Genomic DNA, 26034 nt, shown 5'->3' on the forward strand with positions numbered 1-26034 from the left:
CTGTTTTCAAGGCCTTACCACATTGCTTTAGTTATTTACCATGTAAATTAAAATATCTTATGAGCAGAAGTTGAGTCTCTTTGTCTCAGTTTCTTAAAAGTGTTTGGACATGTAAGCTCATTTTAATTTTTGATTTTGTAAAGAATTCTTTGCAAAAAAAGAAAAAGAATTCTTTGCATATGTCTTTGTCCCTGTTTAGAAAAATTTCCTTGAGGAGCTAGTCAGTCGTGGAATTACTGATTCAAAATATATATGAAGTTTTATTTATTTATTTTAAAGTGTTTTATTGAAGTATAGTTGAGTTACAATATTAGTTCCAGGTGTACAACATAGTGATTCATTAATTTTAAAGATTATACTCCATTTAAAGTTATCATTAAATATTGGCTATATTTCCTTTTCAGTACATTACATCTCTGTATCATACTTATTTTATAGCCAGTAGTTTATACCTCTTAATCCTCTTCCGCTTAATCGTCCTACCCCTCTTCCCATTGGTTAACCACTGGTTTGTTGTCTGTATCAGTGAGTCTGTTTCTGTTTTGCTATATTAATTTGTTTGCTTTATATTTTAGATTCCACATATAAGTGAAATCATACAGTGTTTGTCCTTCTCTGTCTGACTTACTTCACTAAGCATAATGCCCTCCAGGTCTTCAAGAATACCTCTGATCATCTGATTCAGAGAGGAGCAAACATGTTTTTTGGAGATGTTTCTTGATCAAGACCCAGAGGCCAGGTTGGAGTTGAGGCTTATATAACTATAGATTATATTTTGATCCCCTCGGGTTGGGTAGTACAGTGGCCCTGAGTTGGTTGCAACTACAAAAAATTGAAGTTTAGGCTACAATATAGTGTTGAGACAATAGGTAGTTATAATCCTCCTGTAGTCAACACTGACCAGACTGTATTTGTAATACTGAGCTCAGTGCTTAGTGTCAGAGTTTAGAAAGATATAAACACATTAAATGCATCCATATGAGGGGGGTTCAGGTGAGATGTATGACAATCATGATGTATGAGGGGAAAAAATACCCTCCAGGTCCACCCATGTTGTTGCAAATTTCATTCTTTTTTATGGCTGAGTAATATTTTATTGTGTATATACTACATCTTTATCCATTCATCTGTTGATGGACTGTTATGCTGCTTCCACATCTTGGCTATTGTAAATAATGCTGCTATGAACATTAGGGTGCATATATCTTTCCCAGTTAGTGGTTTTGTTTTACTTGGGTAAATACCCAAAAGTGAAATTATAGGATCATATGGCAGTTCTATCTTTTTTTTGTGGGTGGGGGGCAGGTGGGGAACTGCCATACTGTTTTCCACAGTGGCTACACCAGTTTACAATCCCATCAGTAGTGCACAAGGGCTCCCTTTTCTCCACATCCTCCAACACCTGTTATTTGTTGTCTTTTTGATGACAGCCATTCTGACAGGTGTGAGGTGATGTCTCATTGTGGTTTTGATTTGCGTTTCCCTGATGATTAGCGATGTTGAGCATCTTTTCATGTGCCTGATGGCCATCTGTATGTCTTTGGAAAAATGTTTACTCAGGTCTTCTGCCTATTTTTAATCAGGTTGTTTTTTTTGATATTGAGTCGTATAAGCTCTTTATATATTTTGGATATTAATTGCTTATCAGATATATCATTTGCAAATATTATCTCCCATTCAGTGCATTGTCTTTTAATTTTTTCAATGTGAAAAAGCTTTCAAGCTTAATTAGGTCCCTCTTGTTTATTTTGCTTTTGTTTCCCTTGCCTGAGTAAACAGATCCAAAAAAATATTGCTAAGACTTATATCAAGAGTATACTACCTATGTTTTATTTTAGGAGTTTTACGGTTTTCAGTCTTACATTTAGATTTTTTAAATCCATTTGAGTTTATTTTTGTATATGGTGTGAGAAAATGTTCTAATTTCACTTTTTACGTATAACTGACCAGTTTTCCCAGCACCACTTATTGAAGAGACTGTCTTTTCTGCATCATATATTTTTGCCTTCAAATAATATACATATTTTTTCATTGTTATCTAGAACCATTATACAGTTTACTGTATAATGTGACAATGTATGAGAACATCTGTTGCACAGAAACCTGACCAGCTTGATTTTTTTGGTTGAAATCATCTTAAAAGACATGATGGGGCAATTCAGCCCAAGGCATGAAATATGTCATCATCCTTGAAGAGTTAGTTTAACATTTATTCTTCTCTTGTAATTGATACATGAAGCTTAGTTACTGACAAAACTTAGAAGGTAGTTCATTCTTTTGCAATTGCTTCTTTGTGCTGGAGGACATTATAAACACATTTAAAATGCAAGGCTTCAGAAAATTGTGAGAGTATATAAAAGTTCAAATAGCCATTTTCTGAAATGTCAGAAGTAAATACTAAAGGCTAACAAAGTACCTGAAAAGGACAAATAGACAGGGAAAAGTGGAAATTATCTCCATGACTAATTAAAATATGGACCACAAGTTATGATGTGAGAAGGTCCCAATTCATAGATTATACAGAGTGTGCTCAGTGGTGGAGAAGAAGGGAAGAGTTCAGGGAAGTTAATGTATGAATTCTCTCAATATGATGCCTTTGTTTTATTTACTTATTGTTTTGTATAATTTTTCAAGAGTTTTATTTCCTTTATTTACACAAAGTAATTGCCAATAGGACAGTTTTATTGTATTGATACAGAAGAAACCAATACTCACACAACTGAGCTATCATACTTTCTATACGATGTTAATGATAAAGCAAATAATTTGATAGAACTTTAAGAAATACATATATTCAAAATCACTTGTGCCTATGTCATTTGTTAAAATGGAAAGCATAGATTAATTGCCTTTTCCCCTCTAATTCTATATTTATAAACATACTCTTTTTTAATTGAAGGATAGTTGATTTACAGTGTTGTTAGTTTCAGGTATACAGCAAAGTGATTCAGTTATATATGTATATATATTTATAGATAGATAGATATTCTTTTTCAGATCCTTTCCCTTATAGGTTATTACAGGTTATTGAGTATAGCTCCCTATGCTATACAGTAGGTCCTTGTTGGTTATCTATTTTATGTATAGCAGTGTATATATATATATGTTAATCCCAAACTCCTAATTTATCCCTCACCCACTCTTTGTTTTAATACTCTTTCATCTCAGTTAATCCTCACAATAGTCCTGTGGGAAAAGATGACATAAAAAATCCAGAAAAGGAAATGGAGAATCAGACAGACTCAATGACTTTTTCAGAACCACATAGTGGGATTAGAAATCCAAGAATGTCTGACTCCAAGACCATGATGTCTCTTATACCCTGTTTAAGCAATTGCTTTTATACCAACAAATTAAGTGTTAAGTGGCAAGCTAGATTCTGTTGGAAGAATCTTTTTAAAAGAGTAGAGTGGGAAAGACTGAGGCAGAGAAACCAAGTATGATGCTTTTGAGGTAAGGAAGTGTGTCAACAGCCTGAATAAGGCAATGGAAGTAGCATTGACAGGGAGGAACCAGTTCAGGAGAGATTTACAGAGATAGACCTGATGAACTTCGGTAAAAGTGAAGAGTATTACATAACACCAAGATTTCTAGCCTGCATCCCTGTTTAAATGATAATGCCATTAAGGGAGACAGGGAACTTAGCTGCAAGTCTTGATGGAAGGTAGTTAATGCAGATACCGCTGAGTTTGAGTTGCTGGTGAAATATGCATATGACACTGAGTGACCTGATGGCACTATGGATCTGGAGAGTTCAAGGATAGAGATACAGATTTGAAATTCCTTGACCTGGGGATCTAACTAAAGTCTTAAGAATAAATTTTTTTTTCTGAGAGAGCTTAAAGAAAAGTGTAATTAGTATATTACATAAGAACTATGGTCTCTTGTATTAAAGATCAGTCTACCTGGGATCAAATCACAGATTTACCCCCTTTTCTAGCTCTGTGGCCTCAGGCAAGTTACATAATCTCCCTAAGCCTCATCATCTCTCGTTTCTTTTTCTCCACCTGGAGACACCGACAATGTCTAGAGACATTTTTAATTGTCACAATTGGGTTTTCTAAGGATATCTAGTGGGTAAAGGTGAGGGAAGCTGCCAAATATTCTACAATGCACAGGAAAGGCTCTACAATAAAGAATTCTCTGACCCAAAATATCAGTAGTGCTGAGTTTGAGAACACCTGCTGTAAAGCTTCTGTAAAGTAGGGTTAATTGTACTTACCTCATAGAGTTGTCGTGAGATTTCAGTGAGATGATGGCGGTAAAAAACAAGACTGAACATGTCGTAAACAATAAATATTTAAGAAAAATAAGTCAATCAATTGAGTGGAAAAAGAGGGCGAAGGACATAATTTGGGTAACTGCTTGCCTTTAAGGGATAGGAGAGGAAGAAGTGTGTGTGTGACATATGCTGAGAAGTGGCATAGAAGAGGGAGAGGAGGAGAATCAGGGGAAAGAATAGAGTAGTTCAGCGCACGGGCACAAGTTTCTGTTTCATGGCTACCACCAGAGAAGGCCAGCAGGGCCATGACTCTCAGGTAGGTCACTGAGGATGGGAGCTGGAAAGGGACCATTGGGATTAACAGCAGATAAGTGATAACTTTGAGGGAAAAGTTGTAATAAGAGTGAAAGAAAAATGGGAACAGAATGCTAGGTTGCAGTAGGTTGAGAATTAAATGAAAACTGAGGTTGAGAGATAGGAAATGAAGTTTATTCAAATTGGCTGTTGAGTCACAAGGACAGTTTTGTGTTTTAGGATTGGAGAGACCATTCTAAACTGAAAGGATGGAAAAGTGTAAAGGGAGACAATGGAACAATAAGAACATTGTAATTGATGGAGCAAGAGTCCAGAGGAGAGTAATGATAGGGTTTGTGATCAGGAGTAATGAAGACGGGATTTGCTTTAGAAAGAAGTTGGGGTGCTGCTTTCCCTGGGAGAGAAATACAGTGATAGTGTCAGTATACTTTAGGTCCAGGGTAAGAAATGGAAACCAAGAATTTAAGTTTTATGCACTTCTCAAAAATTACAAATAAAAATGTTCTTAAAGAGCCCAGATACACAAGAAGATGCATCTTCTAAATTGCTGTTAAGATTTCTTCATGAAACTTTCTATTATGAACTGAATATTTCCCAAATCTGTATATTGAAGCCCTAACCCCCCAGTATGACTGTATTTGGAGAGAGGACCTTTACAAGGTAAACAAGGTTAAATGAGGCCATGGGGTGGGGGAGTGGGGGGACTAATCCGAAAGGACTGGTGTTTTATAATTAGAGGAAGACACATCAGGAGGGTGTGCACACAGAGGAAAGGCCATGTGAGGACACAGTAAGAAGGGGCTGTAAGTCTGGAAGAAAGACTCCACCAGAAACCCACCCTGCTGGCACCTTGATATTAGACTCACAGACTCCAGAACTGTGAGAATATAGATTTCTGTGGTTAAGCTTACACAGTCTGTAGTATTTTGCTGGGGTATCCCTAGCTGACTAATATGTTTCCTAAGTGGAACTTCTATAGATATAATGCAATAGAAGACATAAGATGATCTGTTAAAATAAAAGTTAGTTGTCTTAAAGAACTGAATTGACCACAAAGGGAGGATGTGAGAGAAAGCAGATATTTGATATCAAATTCTAGCCTTTAAGGGATAGGAGAGCTGGCTTCAAAAGCTGGCTTCAGCTTTCCATAGTGGGAGATAAAAATGATGTAACAGTTGGTATTATGGGGATTAGAGTCAGTCTGCCTCCATTCAAATTTCATTCTGATACTTACTAGTCATATAACCTTGGGTAATTACTTAATTATCTTAACCTCAGTTGCTTTATCTGTAAAACAGGATAAACTCACATGAAATAGTGTGTATAATTCCTGACACATGCTAGTTAACATTTTCATGTCTTGCTTGATATTTTTGTTATTACAAGATTTTCCGATCACTAATTTGTGACATTAAAGGATATATTTATTTCTTAGCTTCTAATGATTTTTAGAAGAAATAAAAAGAGCAGAATAGATCTGAAATAAAAATCCAGACAGACCGATTTTTGTAAAAATGTTACGCTAGAGACTAATGTTGGCTTTGTTTCAGTTTCAAGGCATAAATAAGTATACTAAAAAGATATTCTGAGATAGATTTATTGTGCCATCCTAGCATTTCATTTTCAATTTACTTAAAAAAAAATCAGTGACTTTCATAATATTTTATGTTCCCATGCCACTTTTCTTAGCCAAAGTTTTCTAGAGGCAGTCTTTAAGTAGTTACAAAAAATATAGATTGTTTTAACTGATATCTGATATAACTGATATATCTACATAAACTAAAATATATCATCTATGGATTTTTATTTTTAATAAAATGGCCTACTTATTTTTAGACAATTTTGATTAAAATATATAAATTTATAAATTTCAAATTATTTCTAAGTAAATATGCTTGAAAAAATATTGGATAGACAAAGTATCCATTGTTACCATAGATTCTGCTTTGAAAATAGGAATATCTGGAGGAAATGAAACTTATGAATTTGGCATGCTACTGCAGTCTATACTTAAAAGCATATTCTTCTCTATAACTCAGAAGGCTAAACTACCATATGAGACTTGATTCTAATCTCTTCTGCTTTTAATTGAAAATGAAAGTTGTGCTACATTTTAAAATTCTTGCTTTCACTTTAATTGCAACTGGGATTCATGGATATAAATTCCATTATAGGCTAAAATAATTATGCTAAGTTACTGTCCCATATATAGTTCAATGATAAATCGCTAAGTGTTTCAAACCCATATTTATAGCAATGTATGTCTTCATTAGGACCCAAAATTTAGATGATGAGTTCATTTTAACTAAAACTTTGTCCTAAAAGTTCATCATTCATATAGGTAAATGCTCAAAGAGGTACACATTCTCAACTCGTAAACCTTGAATTTTATATAAAACTTTGCTTCAAAACAACTTAACTGTTTTCTTGTCTTCTCCTGGTCACACAATAAATGAATGAATGAGCCCCCCCACTTATCCATTAATTCGTTTCAACTTTCTATTATACACCAGGCAATATTCTAGTTCCTAAAGAGTTATTGATAAATAAGGTAGACTAGGTCCCTGATCTCATGAAACTAGTTGTAGTGTGGGAAAGACAATAGATATTTAAAGTAAGTAGTTTTTAACAAGTGATAAATGCTGATATAAAAATAAAAGGGGTTAAAGTGACAGAGAGTAACAGCAGTTAGGGTTTGCAGTAAAGGCTACTTGGCTATGGTTAGTCAGGGAAGACCTGTCTGAAGAGGACACACTTAAGCTGAGACATGAATGGCTTTAAGAAAAAGCCATGCAAAGATCTAGAGAAAGAATATTCGAGGCAGAGGTCGAAGACCCTGAGGCAGATGCAAGCTTGATGTATCCTTAAGTCAGAGGGAGGGACTTCCCTGGTGGCACAGTGGTTAAGAATCCGCCTGCCAATGCAGGGGACATGGGTTCGGGCCCTGGTCTGGGAAGATCCCACATGCCACGGAGCAACTAAACCCGTGCGCCACAACTACTGAACCTGTGCTCTAGAGCCCGCGAGCCACAACTACTGAGCCCACGTGCCACAGCTACTGAACCCCGTGCGCCTAGAGCCGGTGCTCCTCAACGAGAGACCACCACAATGAGAAGCCCACGTACCACAATGAAGAGTAGCCCCCGCTCTCTGCAACTAGAGGGAAGCCTGCGCGCAGCAACAAAGACCCAACGCAGCCAAAAATAAATAAATAAATGAATTAAGTAATTTAAAAAAAGTTATAAAGTCAGAGGGCGCATAGTAGGAAAGAAATCAGTCAGAGAGGTCATAGAGGAGTGACATGATCTGATTTACTTTTTTAAAAGATTACCCTGCCTACTGTATAAGGACAAGAGTGGCAGTAAAAAAAAAAAGAAATTTTAATAATTCATAAGAGAGAGAATGGTGGCTGGGACCAAAGGGGAATAGAAAAAAAGAGGATTTATTTCAGATTATTGAATATGCCAAACCCAACACCCTATATTTGGCTAAGAACTCAACCATGCATGAGTGGTCAAAACAAACACATAATCTGGGCATCTGCTGGTTTACTCCAGCTAATGTGAAAAAAAGCCTGGGAAATGAGCAGGGAAGGCCTTCTCTGGATAAAGGCCTATTCCCTTCTCTCCAAAGTTTCCACTTTATCAATTATGTTTTGGATTACACATTAATGTGTAATTTGGACTATACATTACACACTAATGTGTGTAATTTTGCTTGCAAATATAAACATATGTACAGAATAAAAATACTGATAAGAAAACTGCTCGTAAAATTGTCACTGCTTTCTCTGAAAGTACTATCATATATAATTTTGAGTAGATAACGTACTTTTTATAGACACTAGAGCCTTCCTTCTGATAAGTATTCAACCATTCTTCACCTCCTGCCTTGTATTATAATTGTTTCTCATCTCTAATATAAGGCTGTAAATTCCGTAAGGGGGTATATTATTCTCGTTGTATGACCCACAGTAGCTTGAGTCGTTCTTTATGGATTATAGGCATTGCATAAATATGTATGTGTGTCTGGATGAACAGATGGATGGATGGAGGGGTGGATAATTGAAAAATTACAGAAATTGGTTGGTTTTATTGTATTTGGGGCTCATTTTCCCTCTAAAGAAATGCATTCATATGTCACTTGGTAGTATAAACCACAATAATTATGACTGCTAATTAAAAATAAAACAATCAAACAAAAATAATGTAACAAACACAAGAGCCTTTACCTGAAGCCACAAACTGAATTAATAGATTTTTTTCAATAAAAGCAGCAAAATAATGATGGATGCCTCTAAAGTCTTGGACGTAGCTAAGTAACAACTGTCCCAACTAATTTGGACACTAAATTTCTATTTTCTTTTAATAAATATATTTTAAAGGATTTATCCAAGATTCATGTTAAAAAAGTCTAATGGACTATAATCATATACACTGTCAAATTAAGAGCAATGTAAGAGTTCAGATAATGCTTGACAAATGTTTTGCTTAGCACTATTGAAGTATTTGCAATACTTTCTGATTTAAGATTTTACTTTTGACTTATTTTGACTTATAATCTTTAACTGTTAAGAATAGATTACCATCTTATTTAAGGATGTAATAAAGAAAATGTTCTAAATAAGTTTTGAGATCTTCTCCCATCCTATTTTGAATTGGAAAAGATTCTATCTTAAACATTTTTATGTAAGATTCCTAAACAGTACAGTTTAATAGGGGGTAGGAGATCATGAGGACTAAATTGACTACTCTGTTATTGCATTCATGATTTATGAATATAAAAAGTGCTTTGTAAACTGTAAAGTGAAATATGAAAGCTGTTGTTTTTTAGCACCATGATAATGCTGATCTCTGATATTTGAACTGCCTTTCTAATAATATAATAGCCTGTTTCTCTCTAGATGAAGTCTCATCATAACACAACTGAAGAACAAAATTATACACTTTTAAGACATACCACTGAGTAATCAGCTCCCTTCAAAAGGATGTTTTGGCTTAATAATGAAAACATCTTAATAACTGAAATTATTACCCACTGAGTTACTGTCACTATAATGTTCTAAAACAGACAAATTTCCTGGAATGAGAAATGCTGCCCTGTTAACTGATGTTACTTAAGGAAAATTTCTATAAAAGCCATTCTTGATGTGAAAGTCATCATTTCTCCCCCCTCCCTCCCTCCTTCTTTTCTTTTTTCCTCTGCCCTCCCTTCCTCCATCCATCCTTCTCTCCTTCCGTCATTCCTTCTTTCTTCTTCCTTTTCCACCCCTTCCTTATAAGTATTTTTAAACTATAATCATTAAGCGTAAGAGGGATTTTCCATTTGCTCTCTTTCTACCTTAATACACTCAACTAATAGCATGTTATCCACCTCCTTAAAAAATTCAGTCAAGACTTGTTCAAGTTTGATTTTATATCCCAAGAAAAGTAGCAGAAGAGTGCTTCATGCTTAGTGTGTTTGCAATAAGTTTTGCTGTTGAAATTTCCTAAATTAAAGTCTTTTGCTCATTCATGTCCCCTACATTTATTCCAGAATTATGTTGAGTATACGTGAAGTTGGCTATTTTATTTTAGAGTGCTAAAATATAACTCATACGTGAATTGTGAGTTTGTTTAAAAAGAGAATTTAATGATTTTCCTCTAGTCTCCTATATTTGTTATAACTGATAAATAATGGTATGGTTTCTGCTCATTCAGTTGTTAATGTTTTCAGAACTTTTTGTTATAATCCCCTTCTGATTGAAACACCAAAGTCGTCTCCTTTAGTAGTAAAGAAATGTCCTAGGACCTGAGTAAATATTTAAAAGGCATCTGATACCTATAGTAATACTTCGTCAAAAGTCTGTTTGATGTGGGTCCACACAAACGGCAGGTGTTCCTACAGAGTGTCTGTGACAGGGAGAAATGAGATACTAATTAGTTCATACTTGCACCAGGAGTGATAAATTCTGAAATACCATCAATTATGTTTATCAAGATGTCCTAAATTATTCACTGATCAGTGCAGAGATACATAGACACAGTTATTTGGAACTTATTAATACTGCTTGAAAATGCTACATTTTCTTAAACTGCTAGTTAAATATACCGGTTAACTTATTGTTTGAGGAAACAGAATATTAGCAGAATACATTTGTTTCATGTTTCAAAAAATGATTTAGCCAGGATTGCTTTCTAAATAAAGATTATTTATAAAGGACATATGGTTCCAATTCCAAAGTCAAGATTATAATTCTGCATGTTTTTATTTCAAAAAGAAATTCCATATGTTTAATCTCTAATTGAGAGTATAGATATAAATGTTTTTATAGATAGTTGCCATGCCCGCTCCTTCATCTGTATGCGTATGTGAGCGTGTATGTGTGTTCGTGTCTGTGTGTGTGTGTGTAGATGGATAAGTAGATATTCTATCATGTGTATACACGTGAGGACCTATTACTTTGGCTGTGAAAATATTGCTTATGGAGTTTTAAAAAATAAAAGTATTCACTTATGATGTAAGAGTAAGTTAAAAATCAAGATAATAAATCATAGCTACTTTATGATTACATCTCTATAAACAACAGCAATAAAGCTATGCAGAAAAAAAAAAGAATTACATAAAGATGTTCCTATTAGTTACTTGTGGTTAGAGGACTATGAGTAAGTCTTTAATTTCTTCTCTCAGTTTAAAAAATATTTCCAAAATAAAAAATCAATTGCACATTAAATAAAAAGGGTTTTCCTCAGTTAGAGAGAATTTATTTCAAAAATAATTTTCTCTTATATCAAGATAGGGGCCTTTTGTAAGTACATATAATTTCCCTTAATTTTTTTTTTATCTAGTAGTAAAAAAAAAATCATAAATATTGGATCATTAGTACCCCATAGAAAATTTGTATTTTTTTTTCTTTTTCTTTTCTTTTTTTTTTAACATCTTTATTGGAGTATAATTGCTTTACAATGGTGTGTTAGTTTCTGCTTTACAACAAAATGAATCAGTTATATATATACATATGTTCCAATATCTCTTCCCTCTTGCGTCTCCCTTCCTCCCACCCTCCCTATCCCATGAAAATTTGTATTTTAAACCAAGGGCATTTAAGAAGACATATGAAAAAGTCTCACTTCAAATACTTCTTTTGTTCATTCTTTTTAAATCATGGATATGACTAAGATTTAACAAAAAAGGAATATAAACAGCTCATTACCAGGTCTAAAAAGTTTTTTCCCCCCAATCAAGCTAACCTTAATTTTAAACTTATTGCTGTGATTAGACGGTTTCTACTTTTAAAACTCTGTACAGATTGGCCAGATGTAGGCTCTTCCATTTGTATACTTTACTAACAGAAATTTCAAACTGTATTTTCAAAAAGTGATCTGCATGGTTTTAACTGAGCCTAGTGGAATGAACAGATTTTCTTAAGTAAAAAAATCTCCATCTTTATCAAATTTGTTATCAGTTTGCTCTCTAATTCTTTGATAATACACTGATCTGCTTAACTTAAGTAGATACTAGGAGGAAGACAGGAATTTTTATTAACTATTTGAATTCTCAAAATTACTGTGTGTTTTAAATGTCTAAGAGCACAATCTATTAATATATTCAAGTGTGTTTGAAACGCTAAGTTTTAGTGGTTGTTGTTCTTTGGTTTTTACCACTGAATGCTCTTTGGCTCCTCTCTGTCAATGCCTTTTCACAATGTTTGGATTTGGTTGTATTAAAAATATCTAAGTATTATAAAGGACAAGAGTGGGTATCAGAGAATATGGATTATAATTCTGGTATGCTACTAAATAGCTGTCATCTTGGAGAAATAAACTCTCTGTGCTTAAATTTCATGTTATTTATGAAAACAGAAAAATCAACCAGATATTATCATTTTATTCATAATAAAAGAAATATTGTATTTTACTTTACAATATCAACTCATCTAGCCTTAAGGAGTTTCAGTAAAAGCAGACTTTCTCTAAGTAATAACCAAGATATTCTGTGGGGAAATGGGGAATTTTACCACATAAAGAACAATGGCCAAAGTCATATTTGAACTATTCTCAATCATGGGGGTTATATTTATCAATTTATTTTATCATTAATAATATTTTTGAAAATTTTATAAGGACTGCTGCCTATTGCTCATTCATTTGCATTCATTCATTTGACCTTCATTAATAAATTCATTACAGAAAACTTGACACTCTGTAGAATACAATTCTTGATTCCTTGGCTTTCTGTCTAGTCATTTTCTTATGGTCCCTTTTTGTATTAGAAATACTTAGTGTATTTAGCCCAGCATTCTAGATACCCTGACCCTCAGATGAGATCATTACCCAAGGGCCTGAGATCATAGCTACTCCAGTCCCCTTATAGCCAGCCCCCCGGTCCCCCAGCAGAGTGTCAAGTTCCTCTGTATAGGTTTTTTTAAAAAGTGTGTGTAAAAGTGATAAAGCAACATTTAAATTTAAATCAGCAAACATGCTATATGTTTCATGCCTATTTTGTTTTTTAATACTCACAACACACAAAGCCATTTGCATGTATTAACATTATAGAGGTTTAAAATTAAAACGTAAAATCTCACAGCACTTTAAAAGAAGTCCCTGCTCTCAATTTATATCATTATCACATAAGTTTCTTAATAATGTACCTAGATTAAATGTTTGAATTCATTTTTATTTAGATCCTTTCAGATTGTTTCAATATATCATTGACTAGGTTGTCATTGTCACAGTTTTGCAGAGGATTTATCCTAATCACTGTGTTTTTCCTCCGACAGCTCTTTCAAGCATTTGATTGGAGGACTGGATGATGTTTCTAATAAAGCATATGAAGATGCAGAAGCTAAAGCAAAGTAAGTGAAATTTTGGGGGGTCTTAATTTTGATTTTCAAAAAACAATTTTGAATAGAAATGCGATCAAATATTTTGTTGGACTTAAAGCTCTACACTCTGACAGGAAGAAAGTAGCTACTTAAGAGTAAAATAAGCAAGCTATTCAAGGTAATTATTACATAGTATACTTGCTTAGTAAGTACCTCTCTCCTTGAACATGAAACCTTAATTTTGTGAGGAAGATCATCTGCACAAGGGAAAATGGTTAGTTTAAAATCCAGTAAAACAATTGAATGTTAACACATTATTTCTTCCACTGAAAACACTTTCTGAATGAATTGCGGCTGTGTTCACCAGTTGCTTGTGAAATTGTATGAAAAATAATAACGCTGGAAATATTTTCTCGTGAATACACCGTTGCTTTACATTGAACTTTGTCGATGAAAATTAATCAGTGGATCTAAAAAAGAAGTGGAAAATTTTATTCAAGTCAAATTTGAGGATTATAACCTGGGAAGAGCAGCTCAGAAAGCTCTGAGAACTGTTCTGCTTATTAGAAGTCAAGGCACAGTTAAACAAGTTATTTGAGACAGAGGGCTGTACATCAAATGATGTATTATTGACATAATCCAGATCTAAGTGTCATATGACCCCTTATGAGTTCAAGCAGGAAAGTTATCATTAAGGAGTTGTCTTATTGACGCTAGGAGAATGTTGCTCTTTTTGGTTCAGCAGATATTTCTGCCTATGGGGAAGGTTTGGTCGATGCATAATACAGATACACAGGCACAGTGAGGGGAGAGAGGAGGCCAAAGGGCAGAGTAAAATTTTTGTTTGAATTTTCTTGTCTTGCCATAAAATGAATTTTAGTTCACAATTTCAATGACACTAAGTTATCATAATGATATGAGATAGTACATATGCCATTAATTGTCATTTTTGTATAACAAAGTACCTTTTTATCTACTAGAATAATTTACTTTAAAACAAAGCTTTAACTTTTTTTTAAACAAAAAATGTGAAGTAATTTGAGATTGGCTTTTTCTGCAAAATTGTTAGGTTACTTTTTTTAAAAAGTGTAATCTATTTAATTCTCCTCTTTCTCCCAAGAAAGTAACTTAAGTAAAACCAATTTAGTATTTGATATCATACAGGATACCTGAAGCATTAAATCAACAAATATCAGTAAGTAGATAGTGCAGGGGAAGAATTTGATTGGTTGGTCTTGTAGTCACCTAAAAAACAAAAGGAATAAAATAATTTCTTTTGCCTTGAGAGCCTATGAAGATTAAAAATTTGGGCTAGTACTAATTGACTAATTACTATTATTCATTTTGACTGATAAAATTGTATTATTTTCAAAGCTGTATAAAGATATTCACATTTTCTTCTCTATATAGTTTGCTTTTGTTTCCTCTGTTCCTTGGAGGGACACAGACTTACATCCTGTAGTCAAATGCCAGCAGTGCCTCTGCTAAGATTTGCGGAGGAAATTACACAAAGCCAGTTTTAACATCAAACTCCACACAGTCCTCAGTATTGCCTGTACTGTGGCTGATTGGTATTAATTTTCTGATTTTCTACATTAGGTTAAAATACATATTAATGCTAAGTTTAGACTTTAGTTTCTGGTAGTTACACTAGTCATCCTGAGATGGTAGAGGGGGGCCATTTAAGGTACCTTATCAGTTTTAAAAGTTAACACTTTTTTATTATTAGACATTATCCCTAGAGGAACATTTTCTTGCAGTATAAAAGCTCATATTTATAATTTATGGCAGCAAAGTTTTTCTTGAGTTTATATATTCAATTAAGGTTACTATGGGTCGTTTTATATGTATTTATATTTGTATATATACATATACACACACACCACTTTATATAAATGTGTCTTTATATATACAATTAGTGCTAATCTTTAAAATTTGTCTAGAATCTACCTGAGCAACTATTTAAATATTTGTAGAGTTACTGGAAAAGTCAAAGGTCTTTTAAACTAAAATATTCTTTGATCTATTTCTGTTTCTCTGTTAAACTTTAGACAGATTCTCTAATGAAAGTTTTCGTATAACTCCTATTTACTCTACCCAAAGTCGAGGCCAGTCACTGGCTTAAAATTGATCAGTGGCAGGAAAGCAATTATGAATTAGTTATATCCTTCTCAGTGTACTGTTGGCCTTACAAAGGTTAAACTGTGTGTGTATCTCATGAATTCTGGGCATTTATGGGTTCACTTGCACATGCTTCAACTAAAGGTAGGAAGTAAAACAAATACACTGAAATTCAGATTCAGACAATTTAGAAGATAGGTGTGGCAACAGTTCTTCACATTGGAAGAGAATCCATCAGTATGAAAAACATGATTCTGAATGAGGACCAGAAGCCTCGAGTTCTGTTCCGGGCTCTGTCATTTCCAACCAAGTGATTTTGGTCATGTCTTAACAGCTGTCTCTCAGTATCATTATCTTATCTATGAAATATTATTTTTGTGATTTAATTAATGGTGATATGTAAAAATACTTGGTAAATTATAAAGGGCTATAAAAAAAGTGGATGGTGTTGTTTGTAGAAGTAATCATTGGAAATATACCCTAATGCGTTTGCTAGATGGTTTGATTTATACACAATTATTGCATATGTATTATGTAAACTAATTTTATCTGGGCAAGGAGTCTTTAATCTTATGTAGGCAAACTGGTCTCAATTTAGTAGAATGTTGTAAAATTAAACCTAGACTGGAAAATATCCATAAATATCAATTTTATAAAAATAGAAACATTTAGTTAAAAGAAAGTTCAATTATGATTAAAGAACAAAACGGGCAATGAAATGATGACCTACATCTAAGTATTGTTATTTGAACTATTAAATTTAATAGATTACAAATTAGCCATTATATTTATACTTGAATATAAATCAACTAGGATAAATTAGTTTGAATTTTTCTATTCAATTAATACTAAATCCAAATGAGTACATAACCCACATACCTTAATATTGATTATTATTTAGAAAATGGGAATAACTTGATTAAAAAAAGTCTAGGATCATTGATCTAAATTCCAGAGAGATTGATAATGTAAACTTTATTCCTCAAAATAGCTAAATAAATAAGTAAATACTGGAGCAGGTGTTGTGATGCTTTCTACACTGTTAGCATTTTATAGCTTTCTAATAAATAATGAACATCTGAAGATTTCTGAAGTTGAAAGCATCTTTTTAATTAGGGATCCTATCACCCAGAGTAGGTAAACTGTAAACTATTCCCCAGGGAAAACTTTTTAGTTGAACTAACAGATTTAAACATCTATTTGTGTTAGCACTCTTTTCTCTGTGTTGGATTTCTTCCCCTTAAGTACGTTATGCCTTCACTTTGTATTTAAGGAACTTATAAGTTTTGCCAGCATTGCAGGAAATCCAGGAATGGCCTCTGATCTAAATTCCCTGGGTAATTTTGTTAATGCCTCTAAATTTCTATACAGATCGCAAATTCTGTACCATTTAGAATTGAAGTCATGATTTGGCTCCACTGTGTGAGCTTTATTTTTCAAAGTCCGCTTGATTTTGCAAAATCCACTAAAGATAAGATTAATATTTTTTAAAACCCAACTATAATGATCATATTATTTATGCACGTGAAGTAATTGTTGGTATTGCCTCATTGACTATGCCTATTTGCAGTAAAAAGAAAAAAGTAGGACTGACTTTAAAAATCGATTCAGTTGAGACATTTAGAAACTCAATCATAAGAAACTTATTAGCTATTAGCACAACCAGGCTTCAATGGCAGAAAACAGACCATCCCTTTCAGAGAAACCATACCAAGCATTCAGTTTGGATGGCTGGTCCAAGAAGATTGACTTGAAAGAAATATCCCAGTGAAATGGTTCTCAAAACTGCTCTGCTGCAGGATATGTGCCCTTAGCTTGTCTCACGAGATATAGTTCCTACAAAGAAAACTATTCGTGACAGAAACTTTACCTTTATGACATGTTTAAGCTTCTCTTGATTGCTGCTAATTATCCACTAAGGACTTCTCTTTTTAAAATATGAAGTTATAACCACAAAGACATTAGAAGAGACAACCTTAGATGGAAGGTAAGGCTCATTAAACCTTATTTAGAGCAGAAAGTAGCATATATGATGAAACGTACACATTATTTTCCTTAGAGACTATGTATTCATTCATTTAATAAATATTTAGAAATTTACTCATGATGAGTCAGGCGTTGTATTTTACAGTGTGCATAGCAAATAGAAAACATATTTTCCAATAGTAAGGATCTTGCAGTTTAGTAGGGAGCCTGATGTGTAATTCCATGATGATTTTCAATATTTACTTCTAAGAATAAATTATGATACTTAGTATGATAAAATACTGTTTTGGTAGAGAGACCTATCTCTATATTTACACCTTGTCTTGTAAAAAACATAAATAAATAACCATCCAGAAAATCAAATAGAAAAATGAAGATGTTCTATTTCATTCTAAGTATTTCTGATATATGAACACAGAGTACTTCTTAAATGAAATATTTTCAAGTTATAGTATCATTTCATTCTTATTGTTGAATATTGTACTCAGCAGTCATAGGCAAAACATCTCTTTTTCTGAATAAAAAACCTATATATATTAGCAAGTTAAGTTGAAATATACTATATTTATATTTATTATAATCATAGGAATTTTTAATATAAAGGTGGCTCTCCAATAATGTGATTTACATATACCACAGCTATATTCTGAGATTAGGGTCATATAGAGCAGAGAAACAAAACAACAAATTAAAGTCAGTGTTTTATTTATAATGATGTTTATTTTTAATTAAAACGTTTTATATTTTCACTTTAATAGAAATAATACAGTGATATAGATTAAAAAAATAAAAATCACAGTCTAAACAAATCAAGTACAACTGCTATTAACTATCTTTGTGTTTTAAAATTATACTTATAGTCATTTACAACTTTATATCCTGCTTTTTTCAGTTTAGCACCCATCATATTATAAACACTTATGATACAATTATGTATACTTCTTAAACATCATTTTGGTGAGGACCTGATAACACAATGAGTGGAGCCTAGTATTTCAGACTGATTCAATTTGTACCCTTGTTGATTCAATTTACTGTGCCTTTGAAAGTAATTCCTGATCACTTTTTCAAAAAAAAAAAACAAAACACCAAACAACAACAAAAAACCTCTAAATTGTTCCCATCTAACAGCAATTTTCAAATTATTTTATGTCATGACACTCATAGAAAATGGGTATAGAATATGGTACCAATTGGCTCAGCTGCCCTAGATTCTATCCTACTGCTCTGAAGGCTGAAGGGATTCATATCTAAGCCCTTCAGTTGAGAAGCTCTAACAGCTATATGAATATAGATTCATCAGTGCATTTATTTATGATCTAAGTTGATTCTTATATTGTTTTCCATTAGGAACTCTTTCTTATGGCAAAATCTCTGTAAATCTCTGAGTGTGGTCATGTTTTTTAATCTACATTACTTGGTAGATAGGTAGGTAGGTAGGTAGGTTGATAGATAGATAGATAGATCAATAGATAGATAGATAGATAGATAGATAGATAGATTTAAAGACTTCCTGCAATGATCCGGCAGCCCATGATGTAACAGCATCATTCATGTTCATTCAATTTGTCATATACATTCATATATTTAACAAATATTTTCTGTGTGCCTACAAAATGCTACATATAAAGCAATGAATAAAACAGATATGCTCCTCGCCTTCATGGTACCTGTGGTCCAGTGGAGGAGAGAGAGACACATTAATTATTCTGCGAAGATTTCCCTGAGGAAGTAACATTTTAACTATATTTGAGCTGAATTTTGAAGAATTAGCTGGAACTGACTGGGAAAGAATTAGATGGTATTAGTTGGGTAAGGAAGTGTAGATAGCATTCTAGACAGACAAACAAAAGTACATGTACAAAGCCCCCAAGATAGGAGACAACATTACATATTCAAGGAACCAAGGTACCAATATGGCTGGGACTTAGAATATACAAGATGGAGATCAGATGTTAAGGAGTTAAAGAAAGCACTTCAGGCTTGTAAGCTAGCAAATGAGATGAGTTGGTTTATAATTAAACACTCTTTCCTCTGATTGGAGGAGTGAAAAAGTGAAAGCAAGGAGAACAACCAGAATATTTTCCTGGTAAAAGCTGATGGTAGACACAGGACTAGAACGAGAGCAGTGTGAGGAGAGAAAAGCATTTGAGAGCTAGTTAGGTGGCAAAGCCAATAGGTCTCCTTAAGGAAATAGATATTGGCGATGAAGGGGAGAAAGGTCAGGGATGATGCAAGGATGTTTGGTCTGGAAATCAGCGGCAGGCAGTAGCTTTCACGAAGACAGAGAGGGATGGTTGCCAGATTTGGAGAGTGGAATAATCATGACTTGATTTTTGCTCAGGTTAAATATGAGGTGATTTTGAGACATGGTTAGGCAGGTCTGGAACTCAGAGAAGAGGTTGGTATTTATGTGAGAATAATGAGAATTTAGATGGTAAGTGGTAATTAAAGATGTGGATGAGAGAGAAAGCAGTGTATGAAAGGAGTATGGCACTGAGGATTGATTCTTGAGGAACTTTAGCATGTAAAAATCAGGGAAAAGGAAAGGATTTCACACAAAAACATCCACAGCCAAAGACTGAAAACGAGAGAAGAGAGTAGAAGGAAAACCAGACGGCATCACAGAAGACAAAAACGGAGTGTGTTTCAAGAATGGAGGAGGAGACCGTGATATTGTATGTTGTTGAGAGTTCTAGTGTGTTAATTAACAAGTGGCAATTGAATTTATCAAACCACTGGTTCATTTTCATCTTAGGATGGAGTGGTAGGGATCAAGTCCCCTAAATGTATTGAAAATGAATCTGATTTGAAGAAGTAAGAGTCAATAAACTTATACAGAATTAGAAGAAATTTCAAGGAAAATAGCCAGAAATGTGTAGTGGATGATTATGGATCATCAGTATTGAGAGAGAGATGAACATGTTAAATCCAGTAAAGAAGGAGAGAGTATAAGATTGAGGGAGTTTAAGCAAGAGGGTCTCAGGTCCTTTTAAGTTTCATAGACAAAAGCAGAACTTCAAAGAAGTCAGACCATATCCCTGGGTAAAGGTTATACCACTTTGTGAAGTTATATTTTTTTAATTTTTAAATTAATTTTTATTGGAATATAGTTGATTTACAATATTGTGTTAGTTTCTGCTGTACAGCAGAGTGAATCAGTTATACATATACATATATCCGCTCTTTTATAGACTCTTTTCCTATATAGGTCATTATAGAGTATTGAGTAGCATTTGCTGTGCTATGCAGTAGGTTCTTATTAGTTATCTGTTTTATACGTAGTAGTGTGTATATGTCAGTCCCAATCTCCCAATTTATCCCTCCCTCCCTTTCCCCCTTGGTAACCATAAGTTTGTTTTCTACATCTGTGATGCTATTCCTTTTTTGTAAATAGGTTCATTTGTTCCATTTTTTGAGATTCCACATATAAGCGGTATCATATGACATTTGTCTTTCTCTGTCTGACTTACTTCACTCAGTATGTCAATCTCTAGGTCCATCCATGTTGCTGCAAATGGCATTATTTCATTCTTTTTTGTAGGTGAGTAATATTCTATTGTATGTACGTACCACATCTTCCTTTTCCATTCTGCCAGGACATGGAAGCAACCTAAATGTCCATGGAAGTGATTTCTTAGTTAAGAAGGTTTTCACTTTTCTGTCTCACATTATGTAGTATTTCTTTAGGTTTAAATATTGTCCTCTCTCTAAAGAAATATAAAACTTAAAAATTCTCCTAAGAGGAATTAAACATTTTTTCCTAACATCATAGCATAAATTTGCATATAAGTTCCTTCTCCAGAGATAACATGAGCCTTCCCCTGAGCACAGAGAGGAAAAAGCAGCACTGAACAAGAAGGCACTAATAGGCAAACCCCCCTCGGAATCACCATTTTTGGCCTGGCCTACTCCCCTCACCATGTACCTCAGTGCAAAATGTTCACTTATTCTCCGCCTCGACCCAGAAAAGGGACTCTCATCGTAGATGCACATAATACAAAAAGAAAAGTTAAAAGTAAACAAGAAAGATGAAACTATGGTAAAAAGCCAGAAGTAAGGCTAAGTCTACAAAGCAGGACCTGTAGCATCATCACCCAGGAAAAGAGTGACGCACGAAACATTTAGATGCACCAGGGTTGACTCTGACTTATTGCTGCTGAACCAGCGAAGCACCGCTCACTTCTCCCGACTCTAGAACTATAAAGAATGTTGCCTGCGTATGGGCCACTCTTTTGGCCCTTTTGATGTAGTCCAAATAAATAGTTTATTACTATTTCTATAATTAGTCCTCACTGATTTAAAGCTCCCCTCTGTTTACAAGGCTATTTGCAAAGGAACATTTTAGTCTGATATTTTCAGGATTACTTTTGGTGCCAGCTTTGTTGTTTGACACAATGTGACAGCATTGATGTTCTCTCGTTACATTTGATTACCAGAGATAATCAAACGGTTATCTGACGGTTGCTCTGTGCTCTTTGACTTGCAGAGGGAACTACCTATGTTGCTCCGACCTTTGAAAATTCACTCATCAAATGCACCTCAAAATACATGAGGCTATGCAAATCAGAAAAGGGATGTATTGTTTGGTAACATCTTCCCAAATGCCCCAGGGTCGTCTAGCATCTAACTAACATGAGATTTTAAATGCACAATCAAATGCACATGGGGTTGCTCTTTTGAACACCCTGACTTTGAAATTTTGGCCTTTCTTATTAGTGTTTTTCTGCCAAGCATTTTAGAGTAAAGATCTTAGTATTCCCACAATCTTATCAACAACTTACTTCAACCAACTTGGTTTTGATCTAAGCAATTCTCAGGGAAATGAGCCTGGAAAATTGTTTTTCCCCCTATGGAAAGAATTCAAGTGAGTAATATCCTGTCTCAAACTGGGAACTATATGCCAATTAAATGGAAAGAACACTAAGAATGGTATGAAATAGCCCTCAAACCAGAATTAGAACTTGCTGACCACTTCTCAGGTTGAATAGTCAGAAGACAATCCCATTCTCTGGGCAATAAAAATTGTTGTCCATTTTATGGCAGGACAAAGTACAGGAGACTCGAAAAACTTGCAGCAGTTCGCCCTGAACTAATAAGTTGGCTTTCAGCTGTGCAAGAGCTGTTTGCTTTTCAAATTCTAGTACATGTAATCAGGCTGGGAAGAAGTATAGAAGAGTTTCTAAGGCCACCAATGCTAGCAGATTAAGACTTTAGTGTGACTTGTGACTACAGAGAGCATCAAAGTAAATTTTTTCTTTCAAGGGCAGTGAGACTGATTTTTTTTAAAAAATGATCTTCAGGATAAAACTACTTGGTCTTGGGTAGAAGTATTTTTATTTGTTTCATTAAAAATTTTAAAACTCTCAAAGGTCATTTGCTAATTTCTTCTCCATTGCACTTATCTTTAAGACTCCCTAAGTAGCAAGACTTTATAAAGGTGGATCTCAGTATGCCCTTGCATGCAACCTTTTCTAATTGACAGAGCAGAGGACTAAAGATAATTGAAAATCTAGTGCTGCTGACTTGCTTGGTGGATGCAGACAAGCCATTTGATTATTGACTCTGTCTTCTTCTGAAAAGGAAGGATGATTCTTTTCCACTGTTGTCATATTAGGTAGCAACAATCGGAAATTACTTTCAAAACATCAAGAGCTCTTTAAATCCTAAGGATATTTAAGTCCTGTGTGGCGATAAGGTCAGCTTTTCCAGAGCCCCAAACTTCCATAGAAAAGACAGCAATCCAGTGCATGTGTCTTTTTGTTAGGTTTTGTTATGTTCTAGAGCCTGTTGTGATATCGTACCTTTAAAAAGCAAAAAGAATAGTATCTATTAGTATTATTAGTAATAGATCCCTTGTGTTCTCAGTAATTTCAATAGAAAAATAATAATATGTGGCTAAAATACCTTTTCTTCTTCAGTGACGGGAGTCTCTCTCACAGGAGTGAAGATAGCATATAGCATAATTCTAATCCTGCTTTACATTCAAGATTGGGCCATTCTAGAGAGAAAACCTATGAACCTAGTGAGAGCAAGGCGGATGCTTAGTGCTGAAAGAGGTCCTTCTGGCAAAGTCATGCTCACATAGCAAGAGGAATATTTCCTTGGAGTTGGGAGACCTGGGCCTTAGTCAGAGCAATGACATCAACTTCTCCATGTGATCTTAAGCATAAGGTCTGGAGCCTACCACCTCTGGACCTGTTTTCTAATCTGTAAAAATGATCATTTTGAAATCCTTTCTAGTTCAAATGCTTAGACTGTGGAAGTTAACAAGCCATTCTTTTAGAAACATAACTCCCTTTTATATAAACAATATTTTCACCTTTGCTGTTTTCTAAATTGATAATGAAGACATCTTTGTGACTGTCAATAGAAAACACCCTTAAGGATCCTGGAATATTTTGTGGATCTATATCTTAATAAAAGTCACTAAGTTATATTTCTTTCCTCTCAGAACCTGTAAGTATTATTGTTAGTGCTTACTTTATTCAAAATACTTAAAAATCATGCAGTTTTGCTTGAAGTATGTTTTGATAACTCTTAGTAGTTCAATAAATTAGCCTTTAGAAACAGAGCAGTTTCCATTTTCATCATTATACATACAATTTTCTCTTGCCAATGTGACATTTAGATATGATAATAAGCCATGCTATCTTTCAACAAAATGCCATTAGAAAATTATAGAGTGCCTTTGAAACTGGAAATGTTATACCAACATTTCCCCCATGAATCCTTTTAGAAAGAAATAATTTTTAAATAATGAATTAAAACGGCAGCATAAATCATTTTGATACAATGAACATAATACACCATGTTAATTTATGTCTTTAAATTGTTATTTGAGAAAGATGAGGTATCATAAAAGTCAAGCATGGCTGTTGCTCACAGACATTTGTGTGTATCACACCAGTTTCCTCCAATGCGTGAATTGCAAACACTAGTCAACTTTATAAACTGTATTAGTTACTTCAGGAAACCAGCCTATTACTCTAATATTCAGAAACTGTTCAAACGTTTTAGACAACCTAGGTAAGTTACTGATTGAGCGTATTGCATAGTAATGATCCTAATATCCTCACAAAGGGGATAAAGCAGCTTCCTAAAATGATTAAGATCTCTTTCCGTTTAAGGACTTGGTAGGTATGACTCATAGGGTGATATTCCCCATCAGTTTTTCTAAGTTTTTTGTTAAAATGGCTCTGCTTTATTTTTTTAAGCACAGTGTGCTTATTGTGCTTGTAAAACTTGCTTGTCAAAATATAAAAATTTAGTAAAACATACATTTTACTGAAAATGACTTTGTTCTTCCAAGTCAAGGTCCCTTGCTCACCATGCTGGTAAGGAGATTAATTTTGGACACTCCTCTGGATGGGGCTCATGGTTTTTCCTCTTAAGCCTCTTAACTTTATTATATTACACGTACAATTAAATTAATGATGAAGAATATGCTTTAGTCTGTATAACAATTCTTCATTTCAAATGGGATACAGAATGTTGCCTTGAGATAAAAAAGACCGTTGAAGAGATGACACCTTTATAACAGACCAAATGACCAATGGTGCTTTTTTGAGTGATGACATGTACTAGGACCATATATGAGCAAAACCCTGAAGGTCTCCTAATCCCATTATTTAGAGGTTTTTTTATGTAGACAGATTTCATTATGTTGGCACAATCGATTAAATAATTGACCCCTGTGATTGAAGACAACCTTCAATTCCTTACCCCTGTCCACAGGTTGGGGGTGGAGCTGAAAGTTCCAACCCTCTGACCATGCCTTGCTCTCTCTGGTGCCCAGCCCCCATCCTGAAACTATCTAGGGACCCCCAGCCACCAGTCATCTCATTAGCATGCCAAAGAGGCATTTATCACTTCAGGGATTACAAGGGTTTTAGGAGCTCTGTGCCAGGAACAGGGACAAAGACCAAATATTTATTTCCCATTAGATTACACTAGTAGATGCCAGTACCATACACCCACCACTCAAATCATGACAATCAAAAATGTCAGTAGACGTTGACAGATATTTTCTAGGGGAATTAGGGTGTGGAGGGAGGACAAGATCTCCCCTGGTTGAGAACCATTGGTATAAAGAGAAGACAAATAAATACAAAACTGTGGAGGAGAGGGGACACTAAAATTTTATTAGTATCAGAGTACAGAATTTAATCTGATGTTGAAAATGAGCCTTACTTTCCTGTACTTTCACTTCTAGGAGAAAAGTTTAGATGTGATAAAAGTGTCACAGTTGGCATCAGACAAGACTGAGTTCCAGAAGCGCAGTGTTGACCAAAATTTAATTCAGTTGCTAGGATACAAATTATACAAAATAATTTATCCACATTCAATTAAGATTTCTACATTTCTCCCTAATACTCAAGATTTTAAAAAATTCTTCTCCTTCAAAGAAGCAGAATTTTAAGTGTAATGGGACAATGAATTCATTGGGAGAATCTGGCTCACCAGGATGCTAAAACTTTGTTGTTGTTTTGAGATGTTGGAGTTAGTAAATTTGCCAAAGCTGGGAAAATACACAGTCTCAGTTTGTTCCACACATCGTTGACTGACATTTTTCACATTAGATGCT

The 26034-nt window shown here is 34.2% G+C and overlaps 1 protein-coding gene across 1 annotated transcript in view; it reads left to right on the forward strand.

Annotated features, from left to right (window-relative positions):
- The window catches only part of LOC132439843 (cGMP-dependent protein kinase 1), a 1104652-nt gene that overhangs the window by 987401 nt on the left and 91217 nt on the right, over positions 1-26034 (forward strand). The window contains exon 9 of the mRNA XM_060034572.1: positions 13296-13370. Within this exon, the coding sequence (XP_059890555.1) occupies positions 13296-13370 (75 nt within the window). The remainder of the gene's footprint in view (positions 1-13295; positions 13371-26034) is intronic.

The sequence above is a fragment of the Delphinus delphis genome, chromosome 16 (genome assembly GCF_949987515.2).
Source record: "Delphinus delphis chromosome 16, mDelDel1.2, whole genome shotgun sequence".
Classification (NCBI taxonomy): Eukaryota; Metazoa; Chordata; class Mammalia; order Artiodactyla; family Delphinidae; genus Delphinus; species Delphinus delphis.